Source organism: Leuciscus leuciscus (genome assembly GCF_965113295.1).
Source record: "Leuciscus leuciscus genome assembly, chromosome: 25".
Taxonomy (NCBI): domain Eukaryota; kingdom Metazoa; phylum Chordata; class Actinopteri; order Cypriniformes; family Leuciscidae; genus Leuciscus; species Leuciscus leuciscus.
The window spans coordinates 15,412,137-15,440,105 of NC_138724.1; the positions used below are offsets into that span (position 1 = coordinate 15,412,137).

Consider the following 27,969-nt stretch of genomic DNA (forward strand, 5'->3'; position numbering starts at 1 on the left):
GAAATAATATTTTTCTGAAATGGATTGAATATTCTTTACTAAGAAAATATAGGATCTCTAAATAAACTGTCACCTTCTAATCACCTCCCCCAAAAAAATGTTTGGTACCACTTTTTAGTAACCATCATTAATAACATTAACAAACATTACATTACAGACAGAGTTATATTACAATAACATAACAGTCTACATAGACGCTGGCATCAATATTCTGAAATTCCAGATAAATATATACAGTATATAAGAATAAACATATCAAGAAAGAACATAAAAAAGATGCTATCATGTATCGATTTAGCATTAATTACAGAGTTGTCTGTTGTTACCATCTTCCAGTCCAGTGGGTTTTTAGTGGTCGACCGATATATCAGCCAATATTTGGCGATTTTTAATGATCGCATCACCCGATAATTTTTTTCTGTTTGGCTGATAGGTTGGAAGCAGGGTTTTTTTTTTTTTTGACAGCCAAGACTTTAATTTTGAAAGCCCTGAGAATGGCAGCGCCTAAGAATCTGAGCTCCCATTTCCGTCTTTATTAGTTTGCTGTCTGTTTAACAGTCCTGTCTAATAAATTATAAACAGCTGTTAAACACAGAAAGTAAACAGTATATACAAAAAAGTTTTTGCTATTATTAATAATTGAAAGACAAACACTATACTTTCTCGTACTGTCAGCATACAGCAATACGCCTTTATATAATTAAAATTTAAGTCTTTGAATCTAAAAAAAACATTTTCATTTCATAAACCTTGCAAACTTTGGCAAATCCAGCTGTGAAATCTTGAGGTGTAAATTTATAGCCCTTATAAAAACGTGTGAACTCTTATTATTTATATTTTTAACAATTTCTTTATTTGTGAAATATACTATAATGGGATTGCAAAAGCGAGAAGTTGCGATCTAAAGTATATATCGGTTTATTTCGCAATTCAAAATATTTCATGTTCATTTTCAAATTATTTATTTCTAATTTAGTAAACATTATGTAAAATACATATAAATTTAATTTGAACCATTAGCATGTGTTTTTACTATCTTTAAATTGAATAATGTGATATATATCGGCCATTGGCCAACGAGCGAAAATATCGGCATTGGCATCAGAGATTTTAAAAAAACAATATCGGTCGACCACTAGTTTTGACCACAGAAGTGTGCGTATAAAGAATTAGTAGAATTTATTTAGTGACGATATTTTAGGTTCTGTTGAGATGTGTATTCTCAGTAGCGTCCTCCTCATCCTGCTCCTCCTCCGTGTCTGGCTCGTGGATGAAACCGTAGCGACGATAGACAGATCCATCTCGGCTGGTGTAGACCACATCTGCCTCGTCTCCGCTGTCCTCTGGTTCTGGTACTCCATGGGGCATGGGCCGGGAACTGGCCTCCCCGCTCAGCCGTTCATAGCTCTGTCTCCAGCATAACCTTTTTTTGGCCCTAGCCTGTACCAGAGCAAACACAACTAGAGCTAGCACTACAGCTAGCAGCAGAGCAGCAGGTAAGGCTGCAGATGCGTGCTGTACCGCTTGGGACCTTAGAATAACTTCATCCTGAGTTTTACTCTGAACAGGTGCCTCAAGACACAATGCTGTAAAAAAAAAAGTAAAAAGAAAAAAGAATAGCATTAAAGGGACTTTTTCACTGTAAAACCTGTACAATTAATATTATACACATACATATGTTGATGAGCAAAAACATTATGACCAGTCACCTACTGTTGATCATCTTCAATCAAGGTAAGCAAACAACCAGTTCTTATTATCAATGTGTTGGATGCAGGAGAAAATGAGCAGGAATAAAGATCTGAGTGACTTTGACAAGGGCCAAATTGTTATGGAAAGGCGACTGAGTCAGAGTATCTCTGAAACTGCAAGGCTTGTGGGTTGATCTCGGTCAGCAGTGGTGAGAATTTACCAACAGGAGGGACAAACCACAAACCGGCGACAGGATGTTGAACACTCAAGGCTCATTGATGCATGAGGGCAACAAAGGCTATCCCGTCTGGTCCAAGCCAAGTCTACTTGTCTGCACAGGTCACACAAAATGTAAATGATGGTTAGGGAGGAATGTGTCACTCACAACAACACAAAGTTCATTGGGGCTGCGTAGCCACAGACCAATCAGAGTGCCTGTGATGACCCCTGTCCACTGTCAATAGCGCCCACAATGGGCATGCAAAAGTCGGAACTGAACCTTTAAGCAGTGGAAGAAGGTCGTCTGGTCCGATGAGTCCCGTTTTCTTTTACATCATGTGGATGGCTATTTACATGTGTGCCATTTACCTGGGGAAGTGAAGGCACCAGGATGCACTGTGGGATGACAAAAAGCTGGTGGAGGAAGTGTGATGCTCTGGCCAATGTTCTGCTGGGAATCCCTAGGTCCAGCCATTCATGTGGACATAAATTTGACATGTGCCAGTGCCACCTACGTTGTTGCAGACCAGGCACACCCCTTCATGACAATGATGTTCCCTGATCGCAGTGACCTCTCCCAGCAGAATAATGCATCTTGTCACACTGCACACATTGTTAGGAATGGTTTGAGGAACATGATGAAGTTCAAGGTGTTGCCCTGGCCTCCAAATTCCCAAGATCTCAATCCAATTGAGCAACCGTGGAATCTACTGAACCAACAAGTTCGATCCACGGCATCTCAACCTCGAAACCTACAGGACTTGAAGGATCTGCTGCTAATGTCTTGGTGCCAGATACCACAGGACACCTTCAGGGTTCTTGTAGAGGCCATGCATGAACAGCATATTAGACAGGTGGTCAGAATGTTTTGGCTCATCGATGTGTGTGTGTGTGTGTGTGTGTATATATATATATATATATAACTAAAACATACGTTTTTTAGTGTTTTGTGACAATTTTTTCAATTAAACAACCACAACAATTTGACAGCTATAGCAGAAAGGAGTATTTTCAGGGAATTATGGCATATGTTTTTCATCTGTTCCTCATAAAAAGCTGTTGTATAAAAGCAAGTCATAGAAAATGGTACTGCAAGTAAAACGGGAAATATATGACTCCCATTGTAAAAAATGCATGTCATTGTGTGTCTATGTGAATAACCTTTTAAAAGGCTTAAGTAAAAACTTGAGCAATACCTGAGCCTGTATCACAGAGACAGCACGTCCTGTCCTTCTGCCCTGACTGGCAGCAGGGCAAACACTGACTGTCAGTGGCATGTAGGGCAAAACCCGAATGACAGGTGAGACAGCTCCTGGACCCGGAACTGGAACAATGTCTACAGGACTCATCACAGGGTTCACAAACTCCCTAATGCCATTGAAAGAGATACATGTGGAATTAAATCTTTTGTTCTGTTTGAAAGTTGCAGTGTATTGTTGGCTTATTAAAAGAAACGTACAATGAAAGCAAAAGGGCTTCACAGAAATGTGAAGCATATAATTTTCTAAAAAACATTAATTGTTCTGTACATTTTTGTATTATTTGATCTGTAAAGCCATTAAAAAAATTACCCCTTTTTGTTTCAGGGTTGGTATGATTGTGTATGCTGACAAAATTGGAATATAACCTTATACATACCGTCACACTTAATTTGTGTTCACGTATTATTCATGTCTTGTGCCTACACTATTGAAACATCGAGTATTTTAATGTTTATGGACAGACCTTACTGTAACCTAGATTTTGCTTAAAGAACCAGTTTTGATGATTTGTAAAGACATGGGAATACAAGATCATTATCATTTATTATAAATCTGATGTATTTTAGGACACACTGTTAATTAGAAACTCAATAAGTGGTTATTACAAATAAGACATAATGACTATTCTGGGAATTTTGTAGTGCCTTTAGATCAAAAGATTCTTAAGAAACATATTTTCCAGTCACACATTTTCATCTTGGTAATGACGGTAAATAAATCTAAAGTGTAAATTCTGTTATAAAGAGTTTTATAGTTCAACATTTACTTTATAGTCTATAGACTTGTTTAAACTTTGTTAAATTGTGTAAACTTAACACTGCATACTATGCTTCCATGTTTTAGTCACAGATATTGTTGTCTTGCACAATGAACATGACACTATTTTGCAGGCAAGAAGCTGTTATCTTTTAAAATGGCTATAGATTATATTTCCTTCCTAATCAATGACAGACGAACATTTGTTAGCTACAACAGCCACGTGATGATGGCTCACATTTGGATTACAAATTTTTCAAGAATTAGTAATGATAGTTTTCATCTTTTCACATAAATAGCAGTAAATGATGAGGTACTACTATAAAAACTCTGACATAAGCACTTACACCCTGTGAGTAATATCGACTCTCCTCGCAGCGAGGGTAACACACGCCATCCTGCAGGACGCTGCCCCAGTCACACGTCACACATCCCTGAGGAGTGCTATCTGCAAACAACACAGAAACACGCAGATGAGAAAGGGCGAGGCGTATACGGTTTCCTTCAAAGAGATGCTAATCTGAAGTTATTTTTGAGGTCAGAATTTCACTTCCTTTAAGGGAAAGTAGGCAGGTAGAAATTCATTTTCATTGTAACCAACATTGTGCCATAAGTTCTGTTGATAGAGCTTAAATTGTGAACCCAAAATATTCCTTTTAGAGTGGGAGGTCATTAGTAAGTATGAGCACCTTATAACTACTAGATTTCAAATCTCTTTCTATTCAGGGAATCCTGTTCTGGCCTAACTTCCTTAGAGATGGATAGGAATGCTAATAGATTTTTCCAGGAATGATTTACTTCCTTGGTGGTTAAGTCAACAGGTTTTATTTCATAGCGGTTTCTATAACTGAATATCTGTTTGCGCTGACATTTTGAGATCAAACAAGGGCCGCCATATAATGATAAGAATGAAGATTGTAGTAGATGTTGGCATTACAGTATCTCATAAAATGTAAGAACAATGATAACAGAAGCACCTGTGCAGGACTTGCAGCTGGTGTGGCACTGTCTGCAGCTGTGCCCGCTCTCAAAAAAGCGCTGTGGACACTGATCCACACATTGTCTGGTGCCCTGCAGGTCCAACAAAGGAGGTGTGCACACCCTGCAGGCTTCCGGCCCTGGGCCCGTGCACTGCTCACAGGAACGGTCACACTTCTCACAGCGCTCCTCTGAGCTGTAGTACCTGAGGACGGGACATCAAGACATGCATCTCTTGTTATTATATGCAGACAATGAAGAGAAGGCAGGAAGTTATTGTGGAATAAGATCAAAACAGGCCAGAATCAAAACCTGAATTTCCAATTCAGGCACCACAGCTCAACATACCTGTAGCCACGCCACTAGGGCACGGCTCTGGTAGCTGTACAAACCTTGCCGATAACAATTTGACCCTTGTCAAAGTCATTCTTTACCTAAAGTCAGTCTTTAACTACTTTAAGTTATGAAAATCAGTTTAATCTAACTCTGGTACTGGCTTTCTTAGCTCTTAATTAGCAGTGGATGGATGGCATTTTGTTGTGTGTGTGTGTAAGATGATCTCACCCTGTGGGACAGTGGCTAACACAGAGATGAGAGAGGAGATGAAGGTAGCCTGGTGCACAGCTCAGACAGTCTCTGGGAGACGCCCCGGTACAGGTGGCACACACATGATCACAGGGCATACAGAAACCCAGATCCACCCCGTCGGCCTCCTCATGGGCACTGTAAGTTCCCACAGGACACTTGCTCACGCACGAACCATCTGGAACACAAACACAGTCTATTTAAACCAGTAACTTTAAGTAGAACTTGTACATTAAAACACCACTTTGCTGTTTCTACTGCACTTTAGATCCAAGAGAGGGATTAAAAGCCTGATGAACATTTTAATTCAGTATTATTAATTATAAACACAAGAAAAAAAAAATATATATATTTTTTAAGAGCCCCTATTATGCTATTTTAAAGGTTCCTAATTTTGTTTTGGTCTCCTACAAAAAGGTTTACATGCATCCAAGATCAAAAAACATTTTAATTTCCTAATACATTGCAGCATCACCTAATTTCTCAATGAGTCTGAAACCATTTGTTCGAAGATTCAGCCTCTCTGAACTCCTCCTTTCCACGAGCCTACTCCGCTCTGATTGGTCAGATGGCCCAGTCTGTTGTGATTGGTCTATAGCTCAGTGGTTCTCAATTCCAGTCCTCGTGACCCACTGCTCTGCACATTTTGTATGTCTCCCCTATTTAACACACCTGAACCAGATCATCAGCTCATTAGGAGAGACTCCATGAACTGAACTGAGTGTGTCAGATAAGAGAGACATGCAAAATGTGCAGAGCAGTGGGTCACGAGGACTGGAATTGAGAACCACTGCTATAGCTTACAGCGCATGATGGAAACGAAACGCCCATTACCATATCTTAATTTCAGCTCCGGAGGCTTCCTCAATCCTCAGCAATTGTACACAGTGTAAGAACAGTAACAATGGCTTCGATTTTACATATTTCGAGCGCAAACATTGGAAGAACTAGTTGATCAACCCAAACATCCGACACAATTTTATTGACAGAATTTTAGGTAATAGTAGGCCCACATCTAATAGCAGAACTATTTCAGCTATTTCAGCATGACTTAAGAAATAGAAACGTATTGACACAAGTTCAAGTCATACGTACTGTGGAGGTAGTTGGGCAGGGCACAGGTCTGGCAGTCAGTGGGTCCCGGCCCCTCGCAGGACTGGCAGAGCCGATGACATGCTTGGCAAGTGAACTGGTTATTTTGGAGGAACGTTCTGGGTGGGCAGTCTGAATCCCCGGTAACCCCACACATCATGGTGTTGGGATCAAGAACGAGACCCTTTTCGCACTGCATACACTGGGTGGGCTCAGGACCCACACAGCGTGCACAGGTCTGGTGACATTCTACGGAGACAAATATGGGACATTTAAGAACATTTTTATATTTGTTTGCATATCAGCCACATTTATCTACATATATTCAATTATTGTGATTATAAAATATAACCAGTAATTCATATAACCAGTTTATAACCACTTGTGTAGTTGGTTGATGTTCAATCTCATCCGTTTCTTTTTTGACAACTAATTAGTGCACATTTTTTTAGCTGAACATAGTATTCCATGTTAGAAAAAACACAATGTGAACAGTATGTGCGTCCTATGCTGATGACAAAACTTACATCACGTACGCGTAAAAAACAAAAACAAATTATAGAATTTTGACTGTGAAACAACAGACCAGGGGCAGTGTTGCCATCTTGTGGACAAAAATAAATAAAATAATTCAAGGCGCATGTGCAAGATGAGCGAGTGTACATATGCACTCTTAGAAAAAAAAGGGCTGCGCATGCTATGCTGATAATGAAATGTACCTCACGCACACTGTACGCATACCTCTCCATAAACATTAAGCTCTAAGTATACTTTGGGCGTACTTTTAAATTAGAGTTGCCAATATGTCTTAAGTCCTTCACACGTTCATCAACGCAAGCATTTATTTTCGTTGCGTCTCCAATAGTTTATTGTTATTTTGTCTCATCCAGTTTCATTTCATGATGTGTGCAAGCAAAATGTACAGAAATGTAAAAAAAATTAAGTTTAACCATCATGGAGTGAAAGTTTATCATTTAGAAGTGTTTTGTCTTGCCAATTTACACATGCAAACCATTTTAAACGCGGAAGAAGAGGCGAAAACCTGGACTCGTAACCCTAACCTGTGTACGCACGCAGATAGAAAGAGAGAGAGAGAGAGAGAGAGAGACGCGTTTCAGACAACGCTCGAACACCAAATTGATTCCTCTTTCGCGTTTACTTGCACTTGAATGGAACACCCATGGTTTCAAAACACCCGTCTCGGCAAGAATTCTCTTTATGTTATGTCATAAGTGAACATTTGAGAAAGAAATCAGATGCGTATCAGTCTATTCGGTCCTTGCATTTGGTCTTAAAGTGACATCAGCCTATAGCAAAGCAGGAATATGCTTTTGTCTGTGTCATTAATGTTAATAAAATAAAACAATACAGCTCTAACAAAGATGAACTAAATATAATATTTAATATTACTAATACTAATATTTAAATTGTACAGTGAACAAATAGTGTTATTTTACATATAGGCAGCTTGTAGGATACCTGAGTACCAAGCAGCATCTCCAGGTGCTCACTTGAGAACCAGACCAAAAAAGTGATGTGCAACCTAGTCTCAGCCTCAGACGTCCTGCCCACGGACCGTTGGCTGAACGTCTGATGCATATGGCACACTTTTCTGGAAACACTTCAGGACTGTAGAAGTCGCGATCTGATTGGTTGAATTCTACAGGACGTCCGGGAGATGTGTGTGTCACGTTCTTTAACGGTCTATGTGGAAACAAATGCGGTGACGCCAAAACCCCTCGTGGAAGAAGAAAGCCGTTGTGTTTACAACTGTGACAATGATGAGCGCTTACCAGGATCAACTAAACGCTGGATTTTCAAAAGTATGTGAAGTTTGCGGCTCCATTGTTGCAGTAAATTTGCACAACATTCTTGAATGAATCATTTATTAGATGCAGGCAGGTGTGTTATTGTAGGGACATCGACATTATATTGTCACGCCCCTAAACATGACGTGGAACAAAACGAACTGTGATTGGTTGCATTACATGTCAGTCAAACGTCCTCCTTGGCTTAGAAAAGCTGCGATAGAGTCCAGACCCTCTGCCATCAGTCTGAAGGTCTGGCTACGCGAGACTATGTGCACCCCTGCTTATAATACATTACATTACAGATAATACTTCACCCTGGCATTCTTTATCAGAGGTCTGGTAATAAGTGCCCGTTGGGCACACCTCCAAACACGTGCCCTCGTAGAGTTTTGGGGTGAGGGAAGAGCAGGTCTCGCAGTCGTCAGATAGGGGACCAGAGCAGGTGGTACAGGTGGGATGGCAGCTCACACAGACCCCCTTATCCAAATCTTCAAAGTAACCCTTCGGACAGACTGCCTTACATGCCCCATTTAAGAGCAAATAGAGAAAACTGCACCCTGAAATTAAAGTTACACAATATATTTGAATGTCAAATAATTTTGAATCTATTTTCCACTGAAAGTAATCAAAGAGTGTTAACTGATCTGCAAATTTGCACATGGATAGATAGCAAACAAGATAATATGGAAAATGAATGTAATGTCATTCTACAGAAGTGACACTGACAGGTTTTCAGGGCTCATTTTGACTGTAACTGTTTCTACTCTTGTTAGAGACGTTTTGCACAGGATTCAGCGGTAACAATCACTCACTAGCGCAGGTGTAAAAATTGGTGCACACGTCACAGTGAGGAGCACAGCGTCTGCATGTGCCGTCTTCTGCCACGTAGCTCATGGGGGCGCAGTTTTGCTTGCACTGCCCGTTGGCCAGATGAAGGCCTTCTCGACACGAAAGGCACTGCGTGCTTGTGCCATCGCAGGTCAGACAGAGTTCATCACAGGGTTCACATGTCCCCAGCTCAGTCTCAAAATAACCTCTGCAAGAAAAACAACAGATACAAGTTTTTTCAGTGCATTGATCAATGTATGCTACTGAGCAACGGTTAGGATTAAAAGGTAATTTGGCTTTCAGTTTAGCTTATTTTCTTAGTGCTACATTCCATTACACTTTATTTTAAGGTGTCCTTGTTTCACTGTAATTATATATTTAAGTACTGAGTAATAATAATTAACTACATGTACTTGCTATAGGGTTAGGATTAGGTTTCAGTTTTGGGTCAGATGCATGTAATTATGCATAATCTATAGTTATTACTATAGTAACTAACTACATGTAACGTGTAACAAGGACACTGTAAAATAAAGTGTTGCCCTATACTTTCAAATGATCCAATCAGCTAAATTTCAACTTTAAGTGACACAGGAAAAAATATTATATATGCTGTATTTCTTAGAATGTATTTCTAACTGTTTTTCATCTAAGTGATTAGACATACAGACAGACAGACATAGATAGATAGATAGATAGATAGATAGATAGATAGATAGATAGATAGATAGATAGATAGATAGATTTCACATATTTCTCAATATTGCAATGGCAGTGTGTTTTTGCATGCTAAATATTTTGACAATATTGAAGAAGTAAAAATCCTTCAGGAGTGTCAAATCACAGAATTCATAGAAAATATGAATATTTATAATTTTATATATTTATATATTGTTGGGTTCGGTAAGTCTTTTATGCTCATTTTAGGCTGCATTTGATCAGCAATACAGTAAAACAGAAATATTGTAAAATATTATTACAAATAATTTCGCCGCCCGCAGCCTCCTGTCGCACGCACGCTCGCTGTTTATCTAGCACCGGCTTTTGAATGAACGATGTCCACAGACAAGGTAGAGTATGTTGCATGATTTCATGAAAGTATGATGTATTGCGACATCAGAAACGAAGAAAAACTAAATAATGACTATTGTAACGCTTGATGTAAAGCAAGTCAAATTTGTAGTTTTCTTATGTCTCATTTGAAATACAGAAACGTGTATTGAATTTACTCATTATTGTACACACAGCACCCCATATTGACAGAAAAACACAGAATTGTTGACATTTTTACACATTTATTAAAAAAGAATCACATGGTCCTATCACATTGTCCTAAGTATTCAGACCTTTTGCTCAGTATTTAGTAGAAGCACCCTTTTGATCTAATACAGCCATGAGTCTTTTTGGGAAAGATGCAACAAGTTTTTCACACCTGGATTTGGGTATCCTCTGCCATTCCTCCTTGCAGATCCTCTCCAGTTCTGTCAGGTTGGATGGTAAACGTTGGTGGACAGCCATTTTCAGGTCTCTCCAGAGATGTTCAATTTGGTTTAAGTCAGGGCTCTGGCTGGGCCATTCAAGAACAGTCACGGAGTTGTTGGGAAGCCAATCCTTCGTTATTTTTGCTGTGTGCTTAGGGTCATTGTCTTGTTGGAAGGTGAACCTTCGGCCCAGTCTGAGGTCCAGAGCACTCTGGAGAAGGTTTTCGTCCAGGATATCCCTGTACTTGGCCGCATTCATCTTTCCCTCGATTGCAACCAGTCGTCCTGTCCCTGCAGCTGAAAAACACCCCCACAGCATGATGCTGCCACCACCACCATGCTTCACTGTTGAGACTGTATTGGACAGGTGATGAGCAGTGCCTGGTTTTCTCCACACATGCCGCTTAGAATTAAGGCCAAAAAGTTCTATCTTGGTCTCATCAGACCAGAGAATCTTATTTATCACCATCTTGGAGTCCTTCAGGTGTGCTTTCATGTGTCTTGCACTGAGGAGAGGCTTCCGTCGGGCCACTCTGCCATAAAGCCCCGACTGGTGGACGGCTGCAGTGATGGTTGACTTACTACAACTTTCTCCCATCTCCCGACTGCATCTCTGGAGCTCAGCCACAGTGATCTTTGGGTTCTTCTTTACCTCTCTCACCAAGGCTCTTCTCCCCCGATCGCTCAGTTTGGCCGGATGGCCAGCTCTAGGAAGAGTTCTGGTCGTCCCAAACATCTTCCATTTAAGGATTATGGAGGCCACTGTGCTCTCAGGAACCTTAAGTGCAGCAGAATTCTTTTTGTAACCTTGGCCAGATCTGTGCCTTGCCACAATTCTGTCTCTGAGCTCTTCTGGCAGTTCCTTTGACCTCATGATTCTCATTTGCTCTGACATGCACTGTGAGCTGTAAGGTCTTATATAGACAGGTGTGTGGCTTTCCTAATCAAGTCCAATCAGTATAATCAAACACAGCTGGACTCAAATGAAGGTGTAGAACCATCTCAAGGATGATCAGAAGAAATGGACAGCACCTGAGTTAAATATATGAGTGTCACAGCAAATAGTCTGAATACTTAGGACCATGTGATATTTCAGTTTTTCTTTTTTAATAAATGTGCAAAAATGTCAACAATTCTGTGTTTTTCTGTCAATATGGGGTGCTGTGTGTACAATAATGAGGGGAAAAAATTAACTTAAATGATTTTAGCAAATGGCTGCAATATAACAAAGAGTGAAAAATTTAAGGGGGTCTGAATACTTTCCGTACCCACTGTATATACATTTACATTTATGATTTGATGTTCAAGAAAATTTTCTTATTATTATCAATGTTGAAAACAGTTAATAAATTGTTTTTTTTTTTTTTTTAGGTATCATTGTTACAGTGTAATTATATATTTAAGTACTGAGTAATATTAAGCAACTACATGTATTTACTATAGGGTAGGATTAGGATTTGGTTGAAGGTTAGTTGCATGTAATAATGCATAATTTACTGTTATTACTATGGTAAGTACATCTGTACATATGTAACAAAGACACTGTAAAATAAACTGTTAGAATTCCAGAAGTTACAACCATAGTGACTCACTCTGGGCACTCAGACCAGCAGCTGCCCTGGAACAGATAGAGCTGGTAAGAGTCCGTCTTACAGCTCACACACTCGTCTCTGCTCTCACAGGCCTCACAGTTAGCAGAACACCTCTCACACAACAAACTGGAGCTGTTTCCAAAGAAACCCAGAGGACAGCGGTCTACACACACAGACTCCTGCTCCAACATGTATCCTAGCAAAAAAGACGGCTATTAGAGTGGTTGAAAAAAGCAAACATTTTATCAATATCTTATTTATTCAGAAAGTTCTTATGAAGCAGGAACCCATTAAAAGGAAATGTCTATGTTTATCAGGTGGGAGGGAAAGGAAAGCTAACCTATACGTTACCGGTAGAACAGGTGATGCAGTTCTGAGCCTTGGGGCCATAACATGTCAGGCAGGATCCATCACAGAAACGACAAGTGCGACTTTCCCCTTTGGAGAAGGAAGAAAATACATGGTTATATACAGTTTTCCTTGATTTACTACAGGGATTTTCAAACTTTTTGATGCCAAATATGATGATTTCATTAAAATCATTATATTGATACCCCGTAACGTATAGGTTAGTTTGCCTTTCCCTCCCATCTGATAAACGTAAACATTTCCTTTTAATGGGTTCCTGGTGCTTCATAAGAACTTGCTGAATAAATAAGTTAGCAGAACACCTCTCACACAACAGACTGAAGCTGTTTCTAAAGAAACCCAGAGGAAAGAGGTCTAGGCAGTGTGCTCAGGCCTCCGCCCTTTACAGCATCGAGTGTGGTAGCTGGCAACAAGGCCTTAAGTTCAAGTCAAATTGTCAAGTTCAAGTCATATGGTTGCATGTCGTTGGCCACTTACCTAGGCCTCCATTCCCTTGGGTTTAGTAGAGAATATAAAATCTGTCTTGTAAAATTACAAGATATTAGGCCTCGACCCTCCCTGATACATCTTTCAGGGTCATGCTGATAGTGCTGTTAGGGTAATTAATTAGAGTACTTTGCTACCCATAGCTCGTATGTTATCATCCTTCACCACCCAGGCTCAGGTAGAGACGGATTAGTGACTCCCTCCCACTTGGGAAGGTTGAGTATGCTCCCTTAGAGCCAAAGCACTGATGCCTATAACTTTAGAAGTTGTAGGCCTTACAGTAGGCCTCCTGGATACTTCGGTAGCATAAGATTTAATATCACGCTGCAGGCCCCATGGAGCCTCCCTGATTTTAGCCCAGAGCCTGGTCAGTACTTATCAGGTTGAGCATGGTGGCATATGGGGTTGACTTTATGTTTCCCTCAGAAAGTGACTAGATGGGACTCCTTTCGGACCCCCTAGCCATATTGCCATAAAGGAACCCCTTCCGTGGAAGCTGTTGGTTCCAAGCCTTTGAGCGGCCTTGGTAGACCTTCCATTGTGGCGACTTTGAGGCTTATAGCTTGGGCAGGGAATAATGTCACTGTGTGTGACCCAAAGGGGGAATGTGTTCTTGGCATTTCAGGATGAAACTGCCAGTTCTGACGTTTTTGTCACGAGCCATAATTGGCATGCACTCCCCTCAGCATGGTGAGATTGTACATCGTTCCCCAGTAGCGCCATCGACAGGGAACGTCTAGGTTAGAGTACCTAGAACAGGGAGCGAGACACTGCGCCGTTAGACATGCCTCGGGGATGCCTGCTGAACAGTCCCTTCAGACGAAAGTGGATGACATGTTCTCTAGGCACCCCTTTTATACTTCCGGGTCGCACTAGTAGTAACGTCATAGGCTGTTGCCGGTCAGTATCGATTGCCGTGATTGGATAGCTTTTCAGACACCGGCTCACGTGGAGGGCGTTCCCCAATAGCGTCATCGACGCAGTGTCTCGTTCCCTGTTCTCAGGGAACAGAGGTTACAGTCGTAACCTAGACGTTTTCCTTGATTTACTACAGGGATTTTCAAACTTTTTGATGACAAATTTGATAATTTGATTAAAAACTTGAAAATTTGAAATGTTGCTTTGATAACTGAAACAAGTTAAGTTACTTAAATTACTAAAACTAAAATAGAAATAAAAATATAGAAATGTTAAAAATGATAAAAGCAAACTTAAACTAAAATGAATTAAAAATTAAATAAAAGCTCATTCAAAATATACTATAATACTATAATAATTACACTATAATAATAGAAATACTGTAATAGAATATAGATAATAATCAAATAACATTGATGAGGATCTTCTTAATGTAAAGGCAGCTGTTTATTTTCATATATACAGCTTTTGTCAGACTTAAGGTGTATATATGAAAAGCATTTTTCATATAGACCTTTATACTGTGTTATAAAAAATATAAAGTGTGTCAAAATTAAATAATTGGGTTACAATTTATTTTAAATGTCCTTCTTTCACTGTATTCATATATATATATATATATACACATACATACACACACACACACACACATGTACTTACTATAGGGTTAGGGTTTGGTTTAGGGTTAATTGCATGTGATTATGCATAATTTATAGTTGTTACTATAGTAACTAACTACATGTAACATGTATACTGTAAAATAAAGTGTTACCAATAATTGGATATGTATTGTCATTGAATGAAAGCCAAAGCAAATTAGTAACCCCGTTTTATACTGTAAAAAAAAATTAAGGATTTGAATATTTTCAAACTTGAAACATCACTGCATATATTGTTATATAACATCAATTTGATTACAAATTTTAAATGCATATATTAAGTTAAGGTGTAGAACAGTGAGAATCCCTGCTAAATTACAGGACAGCGTTTTAAGTGTCGTACTACCAACAGAGGGCAGTATTACACCAACTGTAACAGGCATGAGCAAATATAAAAATGAGGGCAGACTTATTCTTTTTATTGTTCTTATATTAAATGTCTATAAATGTAAATATATAGAAGTTCTCACCATCAACATATTGGCCTTCGAGGCAGCTGATCACCGGGCACTTCCCGTAAACTGGGCGGCTCCAGCCACTGCATCTGTCACAGTCTCTCACTCCTGGGCCGTGGCAGGTCAGGCAGGAGCTGTGACAGGGCTGACAGCGCCACCCTCTGGTGTCTTTAAATGTGTCTGCTGGACAGTCCTTCACACAGGTGCCATCTGAAGGGTTGAATGCAAAAAGATGTAAATGTATGTCCACAGACTGTTTATCCTCTTATTTTCATAGTATGATTTCATGTATAGTTATACAGGTATGAACAATACGTACTGCGTTCAATTTCTTCAGAAAGTGTGACATACACTACCATTCAAAAGTCTGGGGTCAGTACACTGTAAAAAGTGATCAGTTGACTTAACTTAAAAAAAGTGAGGAAACCCGTTGCCTTGAAATTATTAAGTAATTAATGTGTAATTGAAAAAATTAAGTTATATAGAATTATCAAGCTCACATAACTTAATTTTTTCCATTACGCATTAAGTTTATTACTTAATAATTTTAAGGCAATGGGTTTCCTCACTTTTTTAAAGTTGTCAACTGATCAGTTTTACAGTGAAATAAATTAATACTTTTATTCAGCAAGGATGCATTAAATTGATCAAAGTGACAGTAAATAATGTACTGTGTAATGTAAATATTAAGATTTCTATTTCAAATAAATGCTGTTTCATTGAGCTGTCTGATCATCATCAAAGAATAAAAAATTCCATGAAATGAACAAAAAATAAAATAAAGCATAACAACTGTTTTCAACATTGATAATAATAAGAAATGTTTAAATATTAGAATGATTTCTGAAGGATCATGTGACACGTTTCACAATATTACTGTATTTTTGAACAAATAAATGCAGCCATGGTGAGCTTAAGAGACTTCTTTCAAAAACAAAATCTTACTGACCCCAAACTTTTGAATGGTAGAGGTTCACAGGTAATAAATACAGTCAGTTGTGTTATTTCATAGAATTTCATAGAATTTCATAGAATTTCATAGAATTTGCATGAATGAACCACTCACATTTTGCATTAACCATATTTGCATCCCATTTATATTTCCTATTCAAATAAGTGAGCAAGACTGAGTGAGTGCTGCAATAAAGAGCACATGCAAGGCTATATAAGGCATTCTCAATCTTTTTTCTTGTTGGACCATATTTACATAATCATTAAATAAAATATAAAGGGGTTTCAGTCATAATAACTTTCTGGATAGTTTATGAAACATTTTATTAAATGTAAATAGAACGTACATAGGTTTCGTCTTGGTGGGCTGCTGGAAGTTACACTGAAACAGCCATTTAGAACGTGAATAGTTTCATGGCTGAACTATTCATGCATGAATGTAATAATATAAGCAATTTTTTAATCTTTCAGTAAATTAATGGACAATAAATGTAAATTTCAATTAATTAAAAAAAAATGTTTTTTTGCAAATCTGTTTGGTGATGTAAGTGTTGCATATATTTATTATTCATTTAAATATTATTAAATATATTTCCATTTCTATAAATATATTTTTATTTCTGTTGAACACAAAAGAAGATATTTTGAAGAATGTTGATAACCAGACAGTTGACGTAACCTTTGACTTACACTGTATTTTTTTCCTACAATGGAAGTCAGTGGGGTCCATCAACTGTCTGGTTACCAACATTCTTCAAAATATCTTCTTTTGGAACAAAGAAACTCATACAGGTTTGGAACAATAAGAGGGTGAGTAAATGATGTTTTTGGGGTGAACTATTCCTTTAATGTAGTTTAAATTTAAATGAATGATTTCATCTATAAACATTATACAATAATGTTTGCTTGATAGGCTAGACTTAACCAGCCAAAGTAATGTGACTGAAACAGCTATGGCTATCAGACAGGAAAATGAGAGCGAACGTTCCGAGGAAGTAGAGTACGCACTGTTCAGGAAGTATCCGCTCTGGCAAGTGAGACACAGGGCATCGCTCCAGCAGTCCACACACGGATCAATGCAGCTGATACACAGTCCTCTACCCCGGTCCTCATACGTTCTCTGGGGACAGTGCTGACGACACTGGTGTCTGTATCTGTATGGATAGAGAACAAACAACAAAGGCGTGTCACATTTTGACTGCACTGTTTAAAAAGTGAGCAGGCCTTCAACATAATATTTGAGGGCTGTTTAGTAGAATAAGCATGAGCTTTTTTCAGGTAATGCCAAAAACACAGCAATTCACACAGCCTTGCACAATCTTGCAGGTCAGTTCTGAGTGTGGTTGTGGAGAATGCAGCATCTTTTGTTGTAATAACATTGTGTTTACTTCTTTCCATTAGCAGTAATATATTTATGTTCAAATGTTTTATATATATATATATATATATATAAACATTTTTGTTAACTGAAATAAATAAAATATAAAAAAACGGAAACTTATTTTATTTTAGCTTGGCTTGTTGCCAAGAAAATATTTCTAATTTTCATTAAGTTTAACTTGATGCACTAAAATGGAAAAAATAACAACTAGATTTTTTTTTTTTTAATGACAAAAACTAAAAGTGAAGAGAAAAAGAATACAGAAATAAAACGAATTCAAAATATGAATAAAACTATACTAGTATCTCAATGATAAAAAACACACACAAAAAAAAAACACTGGTTTGTGCTGAAAAGATGCTAATAGTTGGTGTTTCCCTTCAGGATTTTCTTTGCAATATCCAAATAATAAACAATGAAAATCAAAAAAGTTACAGTTTTTACCCAATATATTCCTAGAAAGGGCGTCAAAATAGTCAAATGACTGAACAATCTGCTCATAGAAAAAACAAAAAACATGCAGCAATTTTGTCTGCGCGCACTAAACCACAGGTGACTTTGGAACAGCTTCAGAGCAGCAACTGTCTTTCTAGACTTACTTTTGAATCAAAGACGCACTCTGATTCACAAGCTCCGCCTTCAGGGTAAGGGAAATAATGAACTTGAGACTTTGGGGTTGTTTGTTTCAGTGCTTTGACAGAGGGAGTCTGGGTGAAGAGTAACCAGAGAACACTAACCACACCAGAGAAATGAACACCATCCCAAAACCACAACGCACCTGCCCTCGGCAGCATTGCTGGAATTATTAAGCCATCAATCCTTCAAATCAACCTTTCGGCAATAGACCTCTGATAAATGAAAGCATCAGAATGAAAGATCATCCGAGTGGCTTTTAATTCAAAGTCTTTTGTCATAATAATTCTATCATGATTCTTAAACCTGTTGTATAGACCATTTGGGAAGAACAGTATCTTCAAATTGACCAATCAATCTTCTGATTATTATCAGTGTCTATGCAAAAAATGTGACATTGAAGACTAGAGTAATGATGCTGAAAATCCAGCTATGCATCACAGGGATAAATTATATTGCAAAATGTATTGAAATAGAAAATCTTTTTGTTTTTTTATCGTAATAATATTTCACAATATTACTGTTCAGGTAAATGCAGCCTTGGTGAGAAGAAGACACTCATTAACATCTTTCCAACCCCAAACTTTTGAACAGTATATAGTATTTATTCCCCAAATCCTTTTCCCAATAATTCCAATATCACTTTTCCTATATACATCTAGTAAAGCACAACAATCCTGAAAATAAAAGCAATTAATACAGTACAAGTCAAAGGTTTGCATGTTAATTAGTGTATGTACAGCATGAAGTTATAAAGAAAACTATTTTTAACTTTTTAAAACAATATATTATTCTAAATCATTATTCTAAAATGTGGAAAATAGTAATAATAAAGAATAACTGTCTTTTAATGTCTGACTGGTGTTGTGTGAATTCATGCCTTAAAATAGCTTGAATGTGACACGCTTGCTTCATTTAGTATATGTGGTTCTATGAAAATGCTAATTAGCCCCGCCTCCACTCACTCACACCAGCTCAGAATACCTGATCCACTAGGTCAACTTGACAGTAGTAAACGCTGCACAATCGTATCACTCTTTACAACGTCGGACACAATAATTAATTATGATTAGCCTTTTGCTTGACTACGTTATCAAAGAACTAATAATGTGTTGCTAATGAAAACAGAAAAATATACCAGAATAACCTGGCTTCTCTTGAGACTCCCCTGCTTCGCAGTAAGTCTGAAATGCTAAAGCCCGACTGCACATTGACGTGATTGGTTACAAGGTAGTTTGTGACGTAAGAAACACCAGCGATTTCAAACCGCGTTTTTAAGACCGACTTTTTTCACTGCAGTTTTTAGGAGAAAATAACTCAGCAATGGTGTTAACTTAGGAATTTGCACATGGTTTGTTTTAACACTTATTAAAAACTCCCCTATAGACATATAAACAACTTTAAAACCTTGATTTTCACCACAAGGGGTCTTTAAACATGTCTTACTCTAGTTAAGCAGTTGATAAGCATGGCTGATCAAGTGCTCCGTCTGAGACACAGGTGCCTCACATTGGAACTCAACACTTAAGCAAGATGTTTGAGTGGGACGGCGGACAACAGCAGCCATGGCAACAACGCAAGCACAATGAAAGCATGAGGAATGTTCAGCGGGATTAACATTGCTCTTTTCCTCTCTGAGTGGACATTCATTAGTCAGGACTCTCGTACAAGACACTCCAACTCTCTGAGCAAAGAAAGTCCTTCAGCTTCAACCGAGCGGGGAAAAGATGGGCTCAAATTAGTGAGGAGAGAGAGAGAAGGACAGATTGAGTGAGTTGAGGGAAAAACTCATAAGAGGTGCCTCTATGTCGAGTAGCCTGGATCTCAGGTAACCGCGTGAGACTTAACTGAAAGCGAAATCTGATGCGCACAATAGTTGGAGGCCATAACACAGGGAGAAACACACAATCAAACCTCTGTTCTCTTCAAAGTATCTCCGCAATATGCTCCAGAAGACTTCAACATAGCTTAAATTGGGGATATTTTGGGGATATTTAATTTAATTTTATCAATCAATAAATTCCACTAGAAACAAACCTTGTTGTATTATTTTAATTTAATACTGTGAAGCTGCTTTGATACAATCTGTATTGTGAAAAGCGCTATACAAATATACTTGACTTGACTTGACTTGACTTGACTTAAATTGCATAGCAGCAGAAATAAACAGACAAATATTTCTAAAAATACAATAGTAACTTACAGGAAGTAGCCGTCTGTGCAGCTGTTGCAAACCTCCGGCTCATCTGTTGTGGACACAAAATAGGCAATGATTACACAGCGCTGAAATTTGCACAAAAAAAAGCCTAGTATTACCTGATTTGATGATGCTGACTTAAAAAATATCAATACAACTTTTGCAACTGTAAGCAAATGCATTATGTAAAATGATGTAAAATTGTGTTTGAATTATGTTTTGCACCTATCTCTAGTTCTGTTGATTAATCACCTAGTGTATTTAAGCCCTTAGTTCTTTTTTACATGGTTGTGCTATTCTGTATTCTGTTGATCCCCTGCGTCTTACCTTTTTTAGATTAATGATTCAGTTATTAAATATTATAGTAATTATTACTTATGTTTTTGTTTTTCTCCTTTGTCACTGTGTGCTCACTGCAACCCGTTGTTGACAGAAAAGGCTCCCTCGAGGACCACACAACGGACTTTTTAGATCTGGCGTTCCTCACCTACTATCGGATTGCTAGTTCTGCATTTTTTTCTACACTAGCTTGTAGCGAGTGGTCCAAGGCACACATGCCTGTGGATGTTCCTTAGGGGAGTTTCGCCGCCTATGTAGAGTGGGTGCTGGTGAGTTGTGGATCTTTATTCACTTTCTGTGCTACAGAAGAAGAAATCACTAGCCCCAATCCGGACCCAGAGCCCAGCCAGCCACCAACCAAACCCATCAAGGACAGGATTCCAGAGTCCAACTGGTTGTTTGCCATGTGTTTTAATGAATTATACTTTCTAAAGGTGTAATAATGAATAGATAAGTATTATAATCTATTATAACTATGGTTACAGACCTTGCAATGCATTATAAGGTGCAGACACAGAGCCCGAGCCCGCCTCGATGCCAGCACCAGAGCCGATTACTGACCAGGTGCGTGAGCTGGCAAAATCATCTCTTCCTGTTGGTGTCCTCTTGGAGTTTGAGGGAATGGACTAGAGCCCCACCTATACTCCTGTGAGCTGTGCAGGGTCTCTGTAACTTTATTTAATGGATTGGAAAATGTGAATCCAAAGTCTCCTGTTGCCGCTGGTCCCGCCCAGCTCCAAGTCTCCTGCATCTCCGCTGATCTGGCACAGCTCCAAGTCTCCTGCTTCTCCGCTGATCCCGCACAGCTCCAAGTCTCCTGCATCTCCGCTGATCCCGCACAGCTCCAAGTCTCCTGCTTCTCCGCTGATCCCGCACAGCTCCAAGTCTCCTGCTTCTCCGCTGATCCCCCACAGCTCCAAGTCTCCTGCATCTCCGCTGATCCCGCACAGCTCCAAGTCTCCTGCTTCTCTGTGGTTCCGCACAAGGGCTGTCAAAATTGCTCAAAAATGACGTTCGAATATTCCCTCTAAAAAACACACGAATATTCGAACTATTCGAACATCTGGTTGCGCATTTTTTCAATGACGCGCATTACGTCAATAACAGGACAAATTAATACAAAGAGACATACATAACTTGTATAGGTAGTTAATTTAAGTTTAAACATATTTGACAATGTATTACCAACACAAAACCAAGTAAATAAACTAATGGCCAAGACCGCAGACCTCAGTCTCGCTCACTCGCAGGCACTCTCTCTCTCTCTCTCTCGCGCCCTCGCGCTCACGCTCTCTCTGCTCATAACGGTTTAAATGAACAACAATAAGCACATGTTGAGTACTGATCAAGAGTTTTGTGCAAGCAATTTAAGGTCGCGACTCTTGTCCCAAATATAGCAGGCTTCATTCAGTGATTGAAACAAATTTATTAACATTAATTGAAGTTTTACAGTATAGAACCGACATTGAAAGCTCCGAGCGAGCTGTGCTGTGGTAAACATGGAACTTTTCTGTTTAACTTTAAATAAAATGAGGCACACAATTCCGAGAAATGTGACAACAAAGAACTTTTACCCTGAGGTTCATAAAAAATAAAGTGCTATTAAAAAAGAAAAAGGCTACTTACATTATTGGTGCTTGTATTAAAAAAAGGAAAAACTGACTGCAATTTATTCCATTGTCTTTTAGTGCACTGTCAACTTTCAGCAGTGACGCTGTGCTAGACAGTGCGACTCGTGACCTGTCCTTCAAGTCTTGTTTATAAATTATACTCGACGCGTCCGCACGAGCGCGAATCGCACCCTATCGTTTCAAAGAATAGTACAACGGCGAGCGCGTCGAGTATAAACGCCTCGTCCGTTTGGGGAGGTGCGCGCGCAGTGTGCGGAGACTCGCGCTGTGGAGACAGGCGAAAGTATAAACAAGGCTTCAGGCAGCGCGCGCGCCCACTCGCAAAGCAGACAGCCGCGCCTCTGCTTCCGCGGGCGTGTTTTTCCATATTCGAAATTCACATTCGAATATTAATTTTCACGTTCGAATTTCTGTTTTTTAAAACTATTCGAATATATATTCGAATTTACAATATTCGTTGACAGCCCTATTCCGCACAGCTCCAAGTCTCCTGCATCTCCGCTGATCCCGCACAGCTCCAAGTCTCCTGCTTCTCTGTGGTCCCGCAAAGCTCCAAGTCTCCTGCTTCTCCGATTGTTCCGCACAGTTCCAATGCTCCTGCGCCGTTGGTCAATACAACTTTAGGAATCGGTCCCACCCAGCCTCCCTCTCCTGCCTCCTCTGCCTATGCCAACCACTACCTCAGCCCCACCTCCGCTGGCTCCCTTTAGTCCCTCGGCTCATCCTCTGTCTTTTAATCTCCAGCTCCACCTTAGCAAATGGATCCCCTGGCTCTGCCTTGGGCTGCTGAGCGCATCACTCCACCTAGGCCCATCGACCAGTCGGCTCCACCTTGGCTCCACTAGGGGTCCCTTGTCATCACTGTGCCTACGCCACGGTCTTCCGGACTTTCGGCTGCGCCTCGTCCCTCCACCCCTTCGGCTTCTTCTGGCTTCTCCTTACCTTCAGCTCTGCCTTGGTCCTCAGTCCCACTGGCTCTGCCTCAGTCTTCCAGCACCCTGGCTCCACCTCGGCCGCTTGTCACCACAGATCCACCTTGGCCTCCATGACCTATGGTGTTGCCCATTCTCTGTATCTCCTCTGCTCCGCCTGAGTCTCCAACTCTCCTGGTGGTCAGATCTCTGACTCTACCCTGGCTCCTCCCACCTTCGGTTTCACCGTGGGCCTTTATCATGGCTGTCCTCAGGGTCGTCAGCTCTCTATCGCCTCCTCCATAAGGGTTTCCTCTGTCAGCCCATCCTTGGTCACATCCCTCTCTAGCTCCACATCCTCCTCCATAGCTTCCACCCTCTCTCCTCTATTGGACTCCATAATCATTGCATAAATTATTAAAGACTGTTTTTGTTTATCTCCTTCATCATTGTGCACTCAATGCAACCCACTGCAGACAAAAACATCTGGGGCTGCATTTCCGAAAAGCACTGTAAGCTTAAGTAGATCATAGAACTATTGCCTCCAATGGTCTCTACGATCAACTTAGCTCACGATGCTTTTGTGAAACGCAGTCTAGGTCATGTTTGCATTTTCTTCTGTCACAGGCCATAATTCTAACCTTGAAATCAGGATTAGGCATAAAATAATATCATACATGTGAAAATCAGCTGAGAATTGAACAAAGAGTTGTAAACTTGCTCAGAGTAAGACAGGAATCGTGTCTTTGTGGCAGTTTTTCTGGTGATTAAGGGATAATACAAGACTTCTTCACCTTAAAAATGATTGTCAAAAGCAAAAATGCTACAGAATGCAAATCATATTGGGTGAAAAAGTGTGACATTCTAGAGCAAAACAGACTCTAGAAGACTCTCACACTTTTTTTCAGAGCCAGCACCCCAAAAATAGTAAGAAACAATTTGGATTGGATTTCAGCAAATATAATGCAGGTTATTCTGCTAAGCACAAAACTAGTACATAAAGAGAAACAACAGGAAAACAATTGGCTGAAAGAAATGCATATTAATGAATAATTAATCATAATGTTACAGAAATTACGTAATACTGCACTATTAATGAAACATAAAATACTATACACATAGCCATTAAAAGTATATGTTACTTACCCGTGGAACATGTTTTACAGCCGATACCGCAGTCTATACATTCTCGCGTATCCGGGTCCTGAACCTGACCTGTTCAAGCAAATGTCTGTGAGTATCAGACTTTTTGTATGATTATGTAGAAGTTATGTAATAGCTAGTTCTTGTCATCGAAATTGATTCCAACTCCAGTTTGTTTTCATTTGTTTGATTCGTTTAAACTGATGTTCAAATTCGGTAAGTGACATCTGGAACTGCTACATGTTAGAATTCACCTTTAGTTTTATTACAGGATAAACTCACCAACTCCACACAGGACTGTCAGACAGATGCCACTTTCAAGCTTGTATCCTTCTCTGCACTTGGCACACACGTTGGCATCAGCACAGATCTCACAATTAGGCATACATGGAAGGCAAGTGTACTGGTCTCGGTCCGGATAAAACTCTCGTGGGCAGTGTAGTCTGCAGTGACCCTGATACAGGAAGCGTTCCTTCCCCTCCTCATCTGCAATGACCCACAAAATCCATTTAACATGACACGGTGACTCATGAACTTATTTAAATAATGATCCAGTTACAGTAATCAGAGGACAGAATAATATTTGATTTTGGATATAAGAAGCTCAGCTAGTATATATATATCAAACCAAGAGTATTATAATGCCAGGAGCTTTTGTAAGACATTTGTATGTCCTTTGTATGTCCTACCAGTCAAATGGTTCACTAGCTTCCTCTAAATAAATTACTGCATGTTAAATATTATCAAATTGGTCGGAGGTCATTCCAACACTAGCAATCTTGGGTGAATGTCATGAAAGCATGAGAAAGCATGTGTGATATTTTTAAGATTCAGACTTTTTTTTTGTATTTTGACATTATTACCATGACTATTTGGTGCATTTGAACTCCCAATTGTCATTACTATGAGATTTACTTGCGAGTTTTTGCAATTCTGTAGTTTCAACAGTAAAAAATAATGTTGCAGTAAAACAAATCATTATATACTTTCCACAAAAATATAAAGCAGCTATTTTCAACATTGATAATAAGAAATGTTTCTTCAGCAGCAAATCAGTATTTGATTTCTGAAGGATCATGTGACACTGAAGACTGGAGTAATGATGCTGAAAATTCAGCTTTACCATCACAGGAATAAATACAAATTTGAAATATACTAAAATAGAGAACAGTTATTTAAAATTGTAATAATATTTTACAAAGTTATAGATTTTTTACTGTATTTTTGATCAAATAAATGCAGCCTTGGTGAGTAGAAGAGACTTCTTTCAAAAATATTATAAGGTCTTACCGAACCCAAACTTTTTAAAATATATTTTGAAATAATCATGATTTTATAAAAAATAAAATAAAAAATCTAATTCTGGCAATGAGAACTGGGGGAAAACATTTAATGCAAATATTTGCTGTCCTAAAACAGATTGCACTTTTTTAATGCACTGATTTGAAAATGATTTTGAAGTGAAGTATTACATGTTCTTGGCAGGTTTTGTGAAATAAATGCACTAAAAGATTAGAAGCCACACTATATGCGTATTCTTTCTGCAAACAAATTGCTACTATATGAAACTCAAATATCAACATCTGCTTGTGTCCATCATGAACTCTTCTTTAAATAGAAACAGTAGTAACTATCTGGCTGACAGGTTTTGCCAAGACCAGGACACATAAACAAGGGCTATGGAGAGTGAATTGGCACTTTTGGCAATGTTGTTGTCACACACTGATGGATGCAAGGCCTCCCCCCTCAACCGGCCCGGGCTGCAGGGAGCGAGATTAAGAGTTACAGCACTCTTCTTTGAGATGCTTGAAAAGGAGGGATGGCAACCATGAACGCCTACTAACAGAATTCAAAAGAGTGGCTTGGTTTGCTAAAGACAAGAGTTTGCGTATTCATTCTTTACTTTTAAAGGAATGGTTCAACCAAACATTTAAATTCTGCCATTATTTACTCACACTCATGTCGTTCCAAATCTGAATTATATGCCTCACAATGTACTGTATTTGATTTGAAAGCTATAGTGTATGGCAAGATTATTGAACAATGGTTTACATTTCGAACTGTTCCTCCACTGAAAAAGAAGTGCCATAACAAAAACGTAGAGATAGGTGTGTTCCAATTCGCACCTAATTCTGCACTTTTCTATGCCATTTTGTAGTATAAACAATGTAACTAATGTGTTAACACTGAAAATTGAAAATGACAACGATCCAATCAATTCCCGATGGGCAAAATCAAGTCCGGCCCTACATTTTTTTCTTGTTTGAGAAGCCTTTTCACTCGGACATATGTCACAATGGGGAAGAAAAGGCTATATATTTATAACAAATTAACCATTTAAAATGTAGATGGTAGAGTACATAGTGCATAGTATAAGTGCATGTACAGTACATCATTTGGGACACAACAGAACAATTTTTACACTTTAGTATAGGCCTACTTCTATACCAAAAGGCTGGCTTTAAGGCACAGTGAATCTGAAATTGCTGGGACCTGAGGCTAAAGAAAACGCCAGGAGCTACTGTCAGAAGTATCAGATAACTTGAGGAATTTTTACTATGTCCAAACATTACCAGAAACATTATCAGCTTTCCCGATAGTGAAAAGGAAGTGGTCTCAGTTTTTCCCACTCCCATGTTTGGCAGTTAAAAGAATACTTAGGTTGATAAGGCCTACTGTTCAAAAGCATAGTCGATTAATTTGTGTTTAAAATTACCTTAATTTCAACTCTTCCTGTAATTAAAAGTGGGCACGACACTTTCATGTTTGAGGTCACTAAACAAACTCTCTTTTGAGGTAAAGCACTCTTTGTCACTTTGATAAATAGGGAGAGCGGCTTCATTGTTTTTCCGCAGCAGCTGTGCAGGGAGGACTGGGAGGTTTGCCTTCCCAATTGTCTCTTGGAAAACCCTTTTGTGAACCTGCACAATGCTACCACAGATTCGTACCACAATGACCAAAACAACCCAAAAATGATTTTGAGTTCAATTTTAACTAGCACACTACCGACTTACAAACAGCATCACATAAGTTTTTCCCTGTTATAACTTGATTTTAATTATATAACAAGCTAATGTAACCACAAAGTAAAGAGACATCGCTGTGATAGAAAAAAAAATTAAATAAATAAAGTTGCGCATGCGCGCTGACAGCAGGGAAATGCACGGTCCAAGCGGAGGCACCTGTTTTATTCAATATATACTTAAGTGTTAAACTAAAGAATATAATAGTGAACTATCACTTACCTAAACCACAAGCGGTGCACTCGTATAGCTCATGACCCTCACACTCCGTGCAGGTGGGGTGACAGAGAACGCACTGATTTTTTAGTAAGAACTGTCCGCTGGGACAGGACCGCATCGGGGATTTGGCTTGAATAAAAACGAAACAACATAATGATAAAGTAAACAGTGTCAGACCGGTGTTCATCGTTCGCGATGTTCTGCAGCGCATCTATTCGCCATACACACACTCACACACTCAGTGAAGTGGGTCAGTCCTGCACTGCCAAATGACAACGAGCGTCTAAATAACAAAACTTGCTCAACAAGTTGCTTTCAAGGGGATTGGTCTACGGGCCTTTGGGGTCCACCCATTCCT

The 27,969-nt window shown here is 39.1% G+C and overlaps 1 protein-coding gene across 2 annotated transcripts; it reads right to left on the reverse strand.

Annotated features, from left to right (window-relative positions):
• Positions 1-7: 7 nt before the first annotated feature.
• On the reverse strand, positions 8-27,904 carry LOC309490957 (proprotein convertase subtilisin/kexin type 5). 2 transcript variants are annotated; one of them, XM_082160293.1, is made up of 16 exons: positions 27,615-27,903; positions 24,652-24,855; positions 24,373-24,441; positions 20,352-20,394; positions 17,143-17,288; positions 15,199-15,393; positions 12,648-12,734; positions 12,297-12,492; positions 9,208-9,431; positions 8,710-8,952; positions 6,588-6,833; positions 5,472-5,670; positions 4,907-5,112; positions 4,277-4,377; positions 3,108-3,279; positions 8-1,586 (listed from the first exon to the last, which is right to left on the reverse strand). In XM_082160293.1, exons 1-16 carry the CDS (start codon positions 27,820-27,822, stop codon positions 1,198-1,200), a joined length of 2,928 nt encoding a protein of 975 aa, XP_082016419.1. In that variant the 5' UTR covers positions 27,823-27,903; the 3' UTR covers positions 8-1,197. The 2 variants fall into 2 exon arrangements, with proteins under 2 accessions (XP_082016419.1, XP_082016420.1); XM_082160294.1 differs by lacking the exon at positions 12,648-12,734 and having other exon boundaries at positions 27,615-27,904.
• Between the last annotated feature and the right edge of the window lie 65 nt (positions 27,905-27,969).